Source organism: Physeter macrocephalus, chromosome 18 (genome assembly GCF_002837175.3).
Source record: "Physeter macrocephalus isolate SW-GA chromosome 18, ASM283717v5, whole genome shotgun sequence".
Taxonomy (NCBI): domain Eukaryota; kingdom Metazoa; phylum Chordata; class Mammalia; order Artiodactyla; family Physeteridae; genus Physeter; species Physeter macrocephalus.
This window is the reverse complement of record NC_041231.1, coordinates 25,527,788-25,542,914: the sequence shown is the minus strand read 5'-3', so window position 1 is coordinate 25,542,914 and position 15,127 is coordinate 25,527,788. Positions and strand designations below refer to the sequence as shown.

The window sequence follows — 15,127 nt, the reverse complement described above, 5'->3', positions numbered from 1 at the left end:
CTCTGTTAGATTTTCTGGAAACACTGTTTTCTCCACGTCCCATGGCTTAAGCGTTCTGCTCTTCACAGATACCCCTATCAGAAGTATATCCCAACACACAGGGAAATAAATGGCCAAGAGAGAAAGCTAGGCAGGGCTGGAAACCGGAAATCGCAACTGATTCTCCAGAGAAGAGGCAATTAACATTTCTTCCATTTCAAAGCATCTGGAGGGCCTGGAGTTCAATTCACCCTTCACATTTCCACAGAGTGAAACATGTTCTGTTCCCTTTAAGATACCGTGTGATGAATTACAGCAGAGCAGACGGAAGGAGAAAAAAATGGGAATATAATAGTTAACACCGCTATAGTATTTATTGTTATTTACCCGAAGAAAGCAATAATAAAGCAAATGTTTACGAAAAAATTAACTTCTGCTAGAAGACTCAGTTTCACCTAAGTCACTCCAACTGATTGGAAGTAGAAAATCTTGCCCGGAATATTCATATTTTATCTGCTTCCCCCTTTTCAGCCCCTATTTTGTCACGGGCCAAGCCTTTTACAAAATACAACTATCAGTTAGCAATGTTCCCAGTTCCACCACCTGGATCCAGAAGTATGCTGCTGAAACAGTCTCCAAACTAATCCAAGAGTCATTATGTCAATTCCTTCTTCTCCGAGATTATTCTGTTGCCTCTTATGCCAGTTCTTTTGGCAGTTGCACCTGTGATTTAAGAATTTGAAAAGAGGAGAAAAATTAATCCTAGATAGTCAAGTGTTTTACAGCAAAAATGACAAAATGTACATGCCTCAAAGGGTGTAAAGCAGTTTAGAAATTCTGGCCAGAGAGACCCCTCAGACCCTGATAAAACAACAATAATAGCCAGAGCCACCATGAAGTGGGCATTTACTGATGACGGGACAAATCCAAGGGTTCTGAGCACATGGTGAAGCTTATCACATACACAAGAGGGTGGGGGTGCTCGACTCTGCCTGGTTCAAATCCTGGAACTAGCACTTACTAGTTGCATGGTATTGGGCATCAATTTTCTCAGCTATGAAATGACAGTAACAGTATCTTATTCACAAGACTACCATAAGGATTAAGTAATACAAGTTAGTAATCAACATTAACACTTCTTTTTAAAGCATTGCCTCATTTCATCTTACAACCACCTTGTGCAGAGGGAACAGGCTCAGAGAGATTAAGCAATTTGCTTAAGGTCACAGGGCTAGGAAGTGGCAGAGCTGGATTTGAACCTAGATCTGCCTGATTTCAATGCCTTCCTGGGTATTGAAATACTCACCAAATAAATACCACCATAAGAATATAAAATGTATGTTCTTTTAAGAACTGGTCTTTCCTCTTTAAAGCACATTCCTAATGTGATACTCACCAAACATTACAACAGTATTTGGAGAACGCCCAAGGGCAAAAAAAATTGCAAAAGAGTAGCATAAGTCTGACTGCAAATCAACTTTGAGCTTTGTTTCACAGGAACAACTGAAAGATAAGGTAAGTTCTTAACGGGTTTCAAGTGCTGTTATATTTTAGGAGGGTGACTCATGCATCATGGATGTGCCTTTCAGAGAACACTGACAGAGTCCAAAGGACGTTCAGAGTTTGTATAATGACTTTAAAATGTCTCTCCTTCTATGGCCCGTGTACACCTGCCAACGTGAGGAACCATTTTGGCCATCTACTATGGACCCGCTTAGCCAGTTCTCTGCCCACAACCTTTGCGTAAAAAGGTTTCCCAACATCCTGCCCGTTGGAGAGAACTTTGGATGTGTTGCTGCTACCTGCACAGCCCTCAAACCAAAGGGTCCTCCGTGTGCTCTGACTCCCTCCCTCCCTAGTGTCAGACTTTCAGGAGAGGAGGGGTGTGACTACAGATTGGCAAGGGTCACCCAAGGAGAACACCAACAGTGAACACCACCAAGAAACAAAATATATAATGCCAGCTATTTAAAATAACTGCAGAGCTGTAACAAATAGTCAAAACTGTGTGCTCTGTATTATTGAATGGAAAAAATATTTTTATAGTATGTTATTCTGATATATGTTTATATGCATAGAAGGGTTCCAAATTAATAAAAATAGTTTGAAAAGTGAAACGTGGCAATGCCCCAACATAGTAAACCCACAGACATTAACTAATTTAAAATATGCCCAAACTGGCAGTTCAGATCACTGGAGAAAAGAATGGGTCACTATATGATCAGTGGTTAGCTACTTGGCAAAGAAATAAAATAGCAGACTTCTTGCTTCCTACTTACTTCTAAAATCTAACACTTTAATTCATCTATAATATGGAATATTTTTTAAAAACCAGAAGTTCTAAAAGCAGCAAGAAAGATAGGCAAATATTTTAATAAGGTTCAAAAAAGCCATTTCTAAGCAGAACACAAAAGACAGAAACCATAAAGGAAAAGATAGCTAGATCTGATGTTACAAAAATATAAAACTTACAACAAACGAGGATCAACTCGCATTGCTGTTAGGGGGCCCTGTTCCCCCTTCACTTGTTGGTTAAAATTAGTTTGTTTTTTTTTAAAGTGCGTTGTGTATAGCGTTACACAGTGCACACACACACATACATACACCCACAGAGACTGGGAGCAATTGGGCAGGATGGGAAGACCCATTTCAGCAGGGGTTGTTTAATTCAGCACACTCGACTGCAGTTCCTGCTCTGGGCCAACACCTCAATGGGTGTCCAGGACACGGATGAGGAAGACCTACCTTGAGGAACTCAGAATCCACTAGGAGACCTACAATGTGCCTGTAAGAGCTGTCAACCTAAGGCACCATGTGGAAGATGCTGAAAGAGAGGTAGAAGAGAGGGGCAGTAGAAAGAGACAGGACGGGTATTCACCACTGATGTTTGGTTTCGTTTCTTTTGTTGTAAGAAACCATACTTGAGCCGAGCCTGTTGGATATATTTTGAAAGACAGAGATAGAAAATAAGTAACCTGAGCAAAGTGTTGTGGGGAGAGAGGAAAAGAAGGTCCTCCAGGGGAAAAATTCAGGAGGTATGGTTTGCCATAGATGTCACTGAACCGTGGTTGTCCAAGTGCGGTCTCCAAACGAGCAGCATCAGCATTGCCAAGGAACTTGTCAGAAATGCAAATTCTCAGGCCCCATCCAAGACCTACGGACTCAGAAACTCTAGAGATGGGCTCAGTAATCTGTAGTCAGCCTTCCAGGTGCTTTTGATGCATGCTAAAATTTAGGAATCATTATCACAGACTTTAGAAAAGTTGTACATCAAAAACTCTTTTTTCGGGGGCTTCCCTGCCGGCACAGTGGTTGGGAGTCCGCCTGCCGATGCAGGGACGCGGGTTCGTGCCCCGGTCCGGGAAGATCCCACACGCCGCGGAGCGGCTGGGCCCGTGAGCCGTGGCCGCTGAGCCTGCGCGTCCGGAGCCTGTGCCCCGCGACGGGAGAGGCCACAGCAGTGAGAGGCCCGCGTACCGCAAAAAAACAAACAAACAAAAAACTCTTTTTTCCACTAGGTATTAGGGAAGGGCAGTTCCTGGTCTGTATAATTCTAGTCCACTTATGCTCTTTTGAGATGAGTTTGAAATGTTACATTGCTTTCTCCTGTGGAGACTCCCTCTATCAAGAGTGTAACATTTCTAAAGCTCTGATCTAGATTTGGCCTTGGCTCTTGGAGATTCTGGTGGGTTTGGGTTCTTGGGTTTGGGGTTTTTTTTAAGGAAAAAAGGGGACAGAAAAAAGGAAGGAACTGAAGGGAACTCTGAGGTTTCAGACTTGAATGTGTGAGAGAATGCAGACAGCATGGAAAATTGGGAACCAGAAACAACAACTAGATCTAGAAAGGAAAAGCTTGGTTTGGGGACAGATTGAATGAATGAAGGTGCTAAGAAAACCCTGAGTGATCTAAAGGGAAAGGGAAATTTGGGGATTATCCTAGATTATGTGATAATTGAAACAAAGGGAGAAGCTAAGATGGGAAAAAGGAGAAAACTGCAAAAGGACAGAATCTAGAGATCCTACTTCAAAAGAAATAGGATATTATAAATGAGGCAAAGAAAATGTGGCCAGAGATGAAGACTCAGGAGTCTACGTTCTTACATTTTTGTAATCGTAACAATTGCTAATGTGTCACGGAGTCTTTTGGCTAATTAAGGCTGCTCGGGAAATTATTATACTGAAATCTTTCTGAAGGAGAAATTTAATCATGTCTTTAGGCACCTAGGTGAAACCAGTCCAGACACACATAGGTGAGCCCAAAGTAAAATTAAGTGAACGTTAAAAGAGTTACCTTGCTTGACTGCCACGAAAAGTTGCATATGATATAAATGCAGTTGACCTCAGTAAATTAAATAGTTGCTGCAGATGAGGTTTTTATCTCAACGAAAAGTACAGATACTCATCTGGGATGGTAGGCAGTGAGCGGACCACCAAATTTTTAAAGAGGAAAGGAAATCATACATTTACCAGGGAGGGATAAGCCTGTACAAGCCTAACGTCTTTGTTTGGGGCTGGCATCACATTGACTCAGTTATCAACTCAGAGGGAAATAAATGAGCAATTAATAAATTCAGTTAGACAAGACAAAGACTTTTAAAACATACCTAAAACCAATAAGAACAATGTGACAAACCAAAAAATTCTACAGCAGTCAAATAAGTAACGTAAATGAGTGAAAAAGGCCAGGGATTAGGCAGTAGGGCATGGTGGAGACTGAGGAAAAACTGGAGAGTCCTTTACCTATCTCAAGGGAGAAGTCAACACAGATCCAGCTTATTTGTGCCATGCACATGCAGGCCCCGTGTGGCTGGATCTGATGTTTCAAATGCTGCCAGATATCTGCATATTATCGTGTGATATTTTATAACTCGTACAACAATACCCAAGCCAAACAAAACAGGCCTGCAAATCGGGTTTAGAGTCCACTAGTTTTCAATACCTGGCCCCCAGAATACATCTCTCTTAAACTGAATTAAATGGGCAGCTTTTTCGAAGAGGTAGCATTTGAGCCAAGCAAGTATACAGACTTCCCTTCATTCTCTGCTAGAAACTTCATTTCAGGGATCCCAAGCCAGAAGCATGAGATGGGGAGAGAATAAACACTAAAAGGAAAAAATACAAATTTAAAATATAAACTACCTCATGAGCTATGCTCTAGAAAATAGAAAAATAATATGTCCAAGTCCATGAGAGAAAAAAATCATTTTTCCTTTAAAAATAAATAATTTCTAAGTATGTTTATGGACATTCAATGTTTTAGTTAGGAGCATCAGTAAAAACAATTATAAGATTTCCAAATTGGGTTTTAACTTTATATGTGAAAATCCAGGGATTTAGAGAGCATCTCTATCCTCCAACACAAGTGGGCGGGGGGGGGGGGAAACCCATAACCTTTAGTTTCACCTCCTTCAAATGAGTGTGGATGTGTCTCATTCGACCAGCCAAAAATAGCCCTTTCTGCTGGGATCTTGTGATATCACCATTGGATGGCGTTTACAGCATTTTACTGAGGCTAAGATGCACCTTTTTCGATGTTTCCGTAGCCCTGACATCAGAAAGCATCTTACGGTCAACAGTGTTTTACAATAGTTGGCTGCAGGGGGGAGCACAAACACAGTATAGCTTGTCATACCATTAGCACTTCCACTGAGCTCCGTGCCCTGTTGGAATTGCTCACGTGCAAATGTATTGCCATTTAAACTATCCTTTAAAGAATGACAAAGCAAATATGACAAAATGTGTTGGGCTTGTAAGAATTCTTTCTACTGTTTTGAACTTCCACACGTCTCAAATGATTTCAAATTAAAAGATAAAAAATGACTTTTAAGAGAGATTACACTATGAGTTGGCATTAAAGCAGACATTTTGTATGCAGCAAGGTGCAAAAACACAGCAGTAGGGAGCGAATTGATGTCAGTCAAGTGAATTTTTGTCAGTTGGACAATGTATTTTCACATTTTTCTTGCAGAGCATTTTAAAGGACCATGTTGCTGAAGTTGCATGACATTTTGTATCTGAGATACATGTCAAGAGATGTCTATTGCAAGCCAAGCCAGGCAACCGAAAGCAGGAGAAGATGCCAGTCCCTTGCATAGAGAAAAGACATTGCAAAGCAAAGGCTGATATGCAAGACCACCATTCACAAACCGTGTCAGAGTTCACTTTGCTGCGTATTTTTCTTCCTTAGCGGACATTAAAAACAAACAAAACACAACTCAAAACTGATAGCACTTGGGACTTCCCTGGTGGCACAGTGGTCAAGAATCTGCTTGCCAACGCAGGTGACACGGGTTCGAGCTCTGGTCCGAGAAGATTCCACATGCCGCAGAGCAACTAAGCCCGTGTGCCACCGCTACTGAGCCTGCGCTCTAGAGCCCGCGAGCCACAACTACTGAGCCCACGTGCCTAGAGCCCTCGCTGTGCAACAAGAGAAGCCACTGCAATGAGAAGCCCACGCATGGCAACAAAGAATAGCCCCCGCTCGCTGCAACTAGAGAAAGCTGGCACGCAGCAACGAAGACCCAATGCAGCCAGAGATAAATAAAAATTTTTTTTAAAAACTGATAGCACTTTAGAATTTATTGAAAATCAAAAATGTACTACTTAGTAGGGTGTGGCATTTTGGTAATTATTATCATGAATTTACCTTAATGCGTTTTGCTCTAGAATCTAGACTCAAAGCTGAAGTGTTCTCACTTGACTAAAAGGCAGAGTGTCTTGACTGTAAAAATGATAAAACCAACACTGTAAGCTCCATGAAGCTAAGACTATACCTGTCCTATTCCCTGCTGATGGTGCCTGACACATGGCAGCGCTACACCAATATTTATTGCAATAATGGGCAAGGAGATGGATGAAATGGAGCCAACTCCAGGGAAAGCCGATTTGCTCAGCAGAACATTCCCTCAGAAGGCAGGGAGTGGGGTCAGATGATCATCTAAACTTCATTCTCTTCTCTACTCTGAATCCACGTGCCACCTTTAATGCAGATTTTAAAAAGATTTCTCTTAATGTCATTTTCTGACTGTCTAGCCACCAAGGCATCTTGGATTTGCCTTGACAACTGGTTACAGAGTGATAGCACTAGCCTCTCTCAAAACAAGACCCTGATCCACCCCCTACAGAGGTCTGGCTGCCTGGAGAAGAGCAGGTGCAAAAAGTGTTGATGTTGTGCCCAAGGGCAGGCAAAGGTCTCTTGCCTGATCTCACGTGACCTCTAGTGCTCTCACCCTGACCCCTGCCCCAAGAAGAATCAGAGTCCCTCTAAACCACAGGTGAAAGTCATCTTTGATTCCGAAGAACAAAATGTTGAAATGTTGCCAATTGTGCATTACTAGGAGATGGGAGTAAGGAACATACATGTGTATATATGAATAAGAACCAATTATATTGGGTTTTTTGTGTGTGTGTGTGGCCACGCTACGCGGCTTGCAGCATCTTAGTTCCCCGACCAGGGACTGAATCTGGGCCCTCGGCAGTGAAAGTGCTGAGCCCTAACCACTGGACTGCCAGGGAATTCCCTGTATTGTTTGAGAATATAAAGCTCTTTAAAAGCAGAAAAAGAACAAGCTTACATGGAAATCTGTTTAAAACATCTTGACAAAAACTGACTCTCTATGATGAAATAATATATTGACTATTTTGTCAATGTAATATCTTGGCTAAATTACATACTAGATTTTAAAACAAGAGTTAATTATCAACCACCTGTGGCCTTTGGACACGCACCTTTCAGCCTCCATAAATGCCCCCATAGTAATGACTATAAAAAATTTTATTTCTGGGCTTCCCTGGTGGCGCAGTGGTTGAGAATCTGCCTGCCAATGCAGGGGACACGGGTTCGAGTCCTGGTCTGGGAGGATCCCACATGCCGCGCAGCAACCGGGCCCGTGAGCCACAACTACTGAGCCTGCGCGTCTGGAGCCCGTGCCCCGCAACGAGAGGCCGCCATAGTGAGAGGCCTGCGCACCGCGGTGAAGAGTGGCCCCCGCTCGCCGCAACTAGAGAAAGCCCTCGCACAGAAACGAAGACCCAACGCAGCCAAAAATAAATAAATAAATAAAGATATAAAAAAAAAAAAATTTATTTCTATAACTTAAGCTGCAAGGAATAGGACATTTTCGCCTATCAGCATCAGTAATAGTGAATCACAGTAAATATGAAAACTGAAATAATAGTAAAATATTTTAAAGCTCCATTTCTTCATGGAGATATTAATCTGAAGTTTCTTATTTTCCACCCACCTAAAAAATAAAGAGTATAATTGCAAATGCAGGTAGTCTCCATTCATCTACTAAAAAAGAACTGTTTTTTCAAGCACTATGGAAGCACTCATCTACAAACATTGGCCTAATTAGGCCTCGCTCTTATTTATTCCTGCAGCAGGTCCCTGGGGATCTCTGCTTGTGTCAGCTCTGTGTGGCTGGAGTGAATAAAAGCTTGACCCTGGACTCAGAACTGGATTTCGAAGTCAACTCTACCACTTCTGAGCTGTTTCTCCTAGACATGTTTCTTAACATCTCTAATCCTCAGCTTCCTTTTTATAAAACAGGGAGAATAATAATACCTGCCTTATAGGGTTGTTAAAGTGACTGTAAGAGTTAATTCATATAATGAATCTGGCCCATAGTAAGCGCTCAATAGATGTTAGCTATTAGTGTCATCGTTACAGAAGTTAGACAGATGTGTGTCTTTGAGGATAACCAATAATTTAGATCTACCGGTAATGCTGACGGATTTCCCTCAGTTAGTGACAATCTTCTGGTGTCAAAATGAACAGGAAAGAGAGTTGGGAGACATTTACTGTGGTGTGTGTTCACCATTTCTCCCTCCTACTTACAGGTTTAAGATAGGCGATGTTACTGTGACGAATGTCGTTCAAGAGCTGATCTCTGGGGGTGATTTCCACCAGCGGGGGTGGCCTGTTTCTCGGCACTGGTTTGAGTGTTTTGATCACGTCTTTGAGGTTGGTTTTCTCGGCTGATTCTCTGGCTTCTGGCATCCGAGATTTGCGCTGGATCCTCTTTAGCTTTACCATGCGGAAGTTGTCAGGGTCTGTCCTGTACTTCGGAGTGTGTGATGGCTTTTTCATCATCTCATTTTGTCGACTGAAGGGGACTGCATGGGAGCTGGGAGGTCGAGGAGGAGGAGGAGGACGAGGAAGAGGAGGCTGGAGGAACTCCTGCGTCCCAGAATCAGGTACTGGTCCCCCCAGCGTCTCCCACATCCCACGTGGCAGCCCCAACCCGTTCTCCAACATGGCTATTAACTTTCTCTGCTCTTTGAGTTGCTGCTGTTTCTGTTCTTCTTGTCTTTTCTGCCTTTGTCTATCCTGATTCCTGGTGAGCAGATTGGTTACCACCATTCTGGGACCTGGAAGCTCAAAATGGTAGCCCATCTTCAGGAGAGTGTTGTTTGCTTTCAAAAGCCTGGCTATTTCCATTTCAGCATGGTGGCCCAACATATGCCTCTGATTGTGAAACCGAAGTTCAGTTAGTGTCTCATTAAACTGGAGACACCTCATGATGGCCACGATTCCCTTGCCTGTGATGAAATTGGACTCGACGTTAAGAGTGGTAATGCTCCTGTTTTCACGCAACATGTTGGCCAGGGCGAATGCTAGGTTCTCATCCGCACCCACGTTCGCTAAACTGAAGGTTTTGATGTGTCTGTTTTTCTTCATCGCGTTTACAAAGTCCAGCAACATTTCTTTGGGGATGTTTTCAATGTTGTTCAGGTTGAGTTCCTTCATGTCAGGGTCATTTTGTCTCACTCGCCTTAAGCTCCCATCTAGGTCCGTTTGGTTTCCTGAAGGCCTTGCACTTACCTTCAAAAAACTGGTATCTAGAGCTAGCTTCTTGGGATCTAATTTTGATATTTTTTTCTCACTTTTTTCTTGGGCCTCTGGTCTGTCTTTCTGTTCTTCAGTTACTTTATCAGTTACCCGTTGGCTGTTGTTCTCACCATTTCTGATTTGCTCCTTTACCTCACCTTCCTCTTCTCTTTTTCTTTTTTCGTCACTCTCTTCACTGTCCTCTTTTCCCTCATCTTCTTCATCTTCTGAATCATCTTCTTCATCTTCCACATCATCTTCATTATCTTCATTATTTGTTTCTTGGACATTGTCACTGCCCTGTGATTCTGTTTTATGTGCAGTGATTTCATTATTAAGCTTTTCTTTTAAATACTGGGACACATTTTTATTACTTTTGTCTATTTCTTCATGCTGTTCTTGAGTTTTTCCCTAAAAGAGAAGTTTATGAGGGTTAGAATACATAGCAGGGTTTATGAGGGTTATAATACATGTTATGATGGTTTCTTCACATAGAAGTATGAAGAAGAGCAGTATCTACTGGAGATAATCTAAAGATTTATTACTAAGTGAAAAAAGGAAGCAAATAAGCTGTAGGTATAGTATTCCATTTGTTTATGTACTTATGTGTATACATATATACACACAATATATATAAAAGTTTACAAATGTATAGAAAAAACAGACTTGTAATGTTTACCAAGTAAGTACTTATCTCTGAGGAAGAGAGGTAACCAATAAGATAACTGAGAAAAGGAAGGATTGAGTGGATTTTCACTTTTTACATTATATAATTCTAGACTAAGTTTTTTTAAAACCGAGTACACATATTAGTTTTTCAAGCAAATACAACAAAAATAAAGATAAATTTTTATAGGCACACACATGCACAAACACAGTTTTTGGTTGTGTTTTTCTCATCCCATGTATTAAAATTAAACCTAGTTAATTTTGTTTTCAGACCCCCTATTGTTTTTAAAGATGGGGTTCAGTTCCAGAAGCAGTTAAAAATTATTTCTTTTGAAAACCTTATGGATTTATCCATTCATTGAAATCTTTGTTTTGTATATAGCTGAATAGGCATCTTTGTATTCAATAGCTCTGTGTTACACAATAATTTCCTTATTGCCCTAACCAAAATTTACATGATATGTTTGCCAATCTAATGTTCCTTTGGAAGGAAAGTGTCTAGGAGGCAAAGCCAGCTACAAAAGGAGACAGGATTAGTAGAGATTTAGAAACAACTGCTTAGTCTGGGAAGGAAAATGACAGTCATATCAATAATGTTTATTAAATGTTTGCACATCAATTAGCACATTTTCCCATAAAATATGTGAACCTCATAGGTGTCATTGTGAAAGCTGATGTAGCAGTTTGACACACAGGCTCATGTGAGCAAGAACCTGATCTTGGGAGGACGAAATGGGTAGAGGGGATCAACTGTATGGTGATGGAAGGAAACTAAATTTTTGCTGGTGAGCATACTGTAGGGTATATAGAAGTAGAAATATAATGTTGTACATATGAAACTTACATCGTGTTATAAACCAATGTTATCTCAATAAAAAATAAACTTGTAATTTAAAAAAATTAAGAACTTGATTTTACTGCTTATAACATTATAGGCTGGAATTGACAATTGACTCCTTAACTCTCTGAAGCCTTCACCTTTGCATTTCTCATTTGTCTCAGCAGGGGGAGCCAACTATCAAGCTGTTTAAATTATACCAAAGGAAAAAAAAAGTGTTAAAAGTACCCAATTTGTTTTTTCCTCTGAAAGGGGTGTTCATATAGAATTGGCTTCTACTCTAGTTGTAAAACGTCTGCAAATTGTACCTTACACTCTAACCTGATCAAGCCAGCAACTCATTTTCTTGAGTGCAGTCCATGTTTAAATTCCCCTGGCCATGAAATCAGTTTATAACTTTCCTAAAATTATAGCCAGCGTGATGGTAATGTGACAAGATATATCAATATTAGCAGACATAACCACAAGAGACTTTACCTGTGGGGGTCTCTGTCTTATTTTTGCCAAGTCATTTTAAAGTGAAACATTTAAAACAATATGCTGATATACAAGTCCATAGAGTGGACCACAATTCTACTTTTCATATAAGGAACATATTTAAAGAAAGAACTATCTTTAAAACAGCTTAACAGCATCAACTTCTAAATTCACCACTGATAGCCAATGCACAGTGGTAATACTGGATTTTTTCGTTATTTGACTTGGTTTAATTGCAGAGCGTGTGGCTGGACTTCAGGGGGACTGTGACACCCTTGAGATTGTATGTGAAACATTGTAAATGTATGCGTGTGATGGAAGGAGAGAACGGAGAGCCTTCTTCAGCTTCTTAAAGGGTTTTGTGAGCCAAAAAAAAGCATAAAGGACAAATGCTTCTGGGTTATGAGTTAATTCATTAACTATCATGCCTACAGAATACAGGCACAAGAAACCTTTCTTTCTGCACAAGAAACCCCGTGGTAATTTTTTAAAAGAGATATTTACAAGAAATTACCACTTTTTCCTCCCAATTATACCATGTAAGTGTTAAAGAAAGTTCCCATCTGGTGTAGGATGAAATATTCTGATTTATCTATAAACGTCGACAAAACATGGAGTCTTGAGAAATGACAGTTACAACAGGGACACGTGCCAGCCCAGCCCAGGCAGCCATTTCTCTGTTGTATACAAATCCCCGGTTACCTTGGATGACACAAAGGTAACAGGAACACGTTCGTCTTCCAGCATGCGTCTGGATGCCTTTTGCCAATACATATAATCAACGAGAGATTTATGGTCGAAGTCCCCTGTTGGTGGCTTGTCAGTCTGATCCTTCTGAATCATTCCCACGGGAAGCCTGGGGTCAGGGGCCATCACCTCCATTTCCAACTGCAGTTCTTTAAGCTCTTCTGGGGACAAGTTGGCCAAGATTTCATCTTCATCAATCTCCCCATCAAAGAGTTCTTCTTGATCTGAATTCCTGCTGTGTTCCGACATGATTCTTTTCTATACTTTTCTATACTTTATTAGAAAAGGAGAAATAATCAAAGAAGATTTTAAAAAAGAAAAAACTCTCAAGAAGTTCCCCCAGTTACCAAGCGTCCCAGGTCAATACCACCTTGAGAGATTTTTTTTTCCCCCAAGAACCCCAGTGGTGTTTGCTGAGCCTCTAGGAGTGACTGCCGCTAAGCTCGAGCTGTAACTATATTAAGCAGGGCTTGGCTGGAGAGGGTCAATTTATGGAATTACTATGCTCCTCTCTTTTCGGCAACTTGAGTCAGCTGTGCAAATCCATCTGACATTTCAGTACAGCTGCTTAGGTTTGCCAGTAACAGGTCTCCAGAATCCCTGTAGGAGTAAAATTAGTTCTCTTCCTATGTGCTCTCACACTGTCCTACACTAAGTCATGCAGCCCATACACATAGACCCCAGTACTGCAGGGGAGGCCACTTCTTTTTATTTAAATGATGAAAGCAACTTACAATATTTCAGGAGGAAAATCCAAACAGCGACCTGAGTTCTACTGAAGTGAAAAATTCATTTGCAGGTGGAAACCAACCTCTCAGGGCTTGACTCTTCACTACCATGAGACTCTGGAAGGAAATAAACCTGCACACAGCCGAGCAGAGGTCTGGCTATGTTACCCGCTGCGTAAACTGAACCTTTGCAAGATGTCCTTATTTGCATCTAGATCCTGTGATCTAACAGATGGGGACAACAAGCCCTTGAATTTCCACTATGAGTGAGGAGTTTAATGTTTTAAATAATTTGTTTTTCTTATTAAGTATCCATTAAACCAGGATAAAAATTTAAAGGGATCTAAATTGAAATGTTAAAAAAAAAAACCCAAACCATTAAAGTACTGGAAGAAATCATGAAAAGATTTTTTCATAACTTCAGAGGACGATATGGCAATATTTATCCAAATGACAAACGTACATTTTCTTTGACCAGCCATTCCACTTTTAGGAATGTATCCTACAGATACACTCCCACATGGGTGAAATAATAGGTGCTCAAGATTATTCAATGTAGCAAACTGCAAAACAGTGTATTATATGCTGTTCCTTGTGTGATAAAGGGTAAAAAGAATATATGTATATACACAGATTTTATCAACAGATCCTCGGAAAGATACACAAGAAACCAATAACAATGGATGCTACTGGAGAAAGAAATGGGTTGTCTGGGAGACAGGACTAGGAAAAAAGACTTTGTTACTGTATACCCTTTTATAATTGCCAGATTTTGAAACTTATGAACATAATGCTTATTCAAAAATATACATTTATTGTACAAAACTTAGGATAACACAGGGAAGCATAAAGAAATTTATAATTTCCCCTTATTGCACCATTAAGAGCTACCATCATTAACATTTTAGTTCATCACTCCAGTCAGCCCCTTCTTCCAGTCATATGAGCTCAATAATCTTTTGTCATCTGCTTTCTGACTTACAAAATCATGTTTTTTTCTAGGTTATAGTATATTCTACAACTACATAATTTTTTAAAAATTTTTTATTATTTATTTATTTTATTTTTTTATTTTTGGCTGCGTTGGGTCTTCATTGCTGCACGCAGGCTTTTTCTAGTTGCGGCAAGCAGGGGCTACTCTTTGTTGCGGTGCATGGGCTTCTCATTGCGGTGGCTTCTCTTGTTGCCGAGCACGGGCTCTAGTCACGTGAGCTTCAGTAGTTATGGCACACAGGCTCAGAAGTTGTGGCTTGCTGGTTCTAGAGCACAAGCTCAGTAGTTGTGGAGCACGGCTTAGTTGCTCCACAGCATGTGGGATCTTCCCGGACCAGGGATCGAACCTGTGTCCCCTGCATTGGCAGGCAGATTCTTATCCACTGCGCCACCAGGGAAGCCCTACTACTACATAATTTTTAATAACTCCCTGTTAAGATTCATTATATGGAAGTACCATAATTTATTTAACCAACCTCCAGTTACTGGATATTTGGACTGTGTGCAATGCTCTCAAGCACTTCTTCAATAAATATCCCCTGCAGTTAAATATTAATACACATGCAAAGTTATTTCTTTAGGATAAATTTAATATATTCCAAGAAGTGAAATTGCTGGGTCAAAGAATATGAGGAAATTAAGGGCTTTTCGTATGTATGGCTAAGTGATCCCCTCAATATTATTACCCATCCCCAATACATACATATTAAATTATTTGCAAATTATATACATGTTACTATTCCAATATTATACATAATTTATAATTATATTTATAAATATAAAATACACATTGTCAACTTATTCTTCAATATATATTTATAACATTTATAAATATAAATAAATTTAAATTTATATATACATCTA

General features: G+C 40.4%; 1 protein-coding gene across 3 annotated transcripts; it reads right to left on the bottom strand.

The window, feature by feature from the left end:
* Positions 1 to 328: 328 nt before the first annotated feature.
* On the bottom strand, positions 329 to 13,413 carry LMOD3 (leiomodin 3). Of its 3 annotated transcripts, XR_003676932.2 has the most exons (5): positions 13,277 to 13,413; positions 12,498 to 12,815; positions 8,819 to 10,222; positions 2,725 to 2,911; positions 329 to 702 (listed from the first exon to the last, which is right to left on the bottom strand). XR_003676932.2 is itself a non-coding variant. In XM_055079936.1 (3 exons), the coding sequence occupies exons 1-3, from the start codon at positions 12,789 to 12,791 to the stop codon at positions 676 to 678; spliced, it is 1,725 nt and encodes a 574-aa protein (XP_054935911.1). In that variant the 5' UTR covers positions 12,792 to 12,989; the 3' UTR covers positions 329 to 675. The 3 variants fall into 3 exon arrangements, 1 of the variants encoding a protein (XP_054935911.1); XR_003676933.2 differs by lacking the exon at positions 13,277 to 13,413 and having other exon boundaries at positions 12,498 to 12,990; XM_055079936.1 differs by lacking the exons at positions 2,725 to 2,911; positions 13,277 to 13,413 and having other exon boundaries at positions 12,498 to 12,989.
* Positions 13,414 to 15,127: the final 1,714 nt, after the last annotated feature.

What these genes read in the sequence shown, in the direction of transcription:
- LMOD3 (XM_055079936.1), bottom strand. Translation starts at nt 12,791, where the DNA reads ATGTCGGAACACAGCAGGAATTCAGATCAAGAAGAACTCTTTGATGGG. An exon ending in TTACCTTTGTGTCATCCAAG is followed by an intron (nt 10,223 to 12,497) that starts GTAACCGGGGAT and finishes CTTCTCTTTTAG; the next exon opens with GGAAAAACTCAAGAACAGCA. An exon ending in ACATCGCCTATCTTAAACCT is followed by an intron (nt 703 to 8,818) that starts GTAAGTAGGAGG and finishes CTTAAATCACAG; the next exon opens with GTGCAACTGCCAAAAGAACT.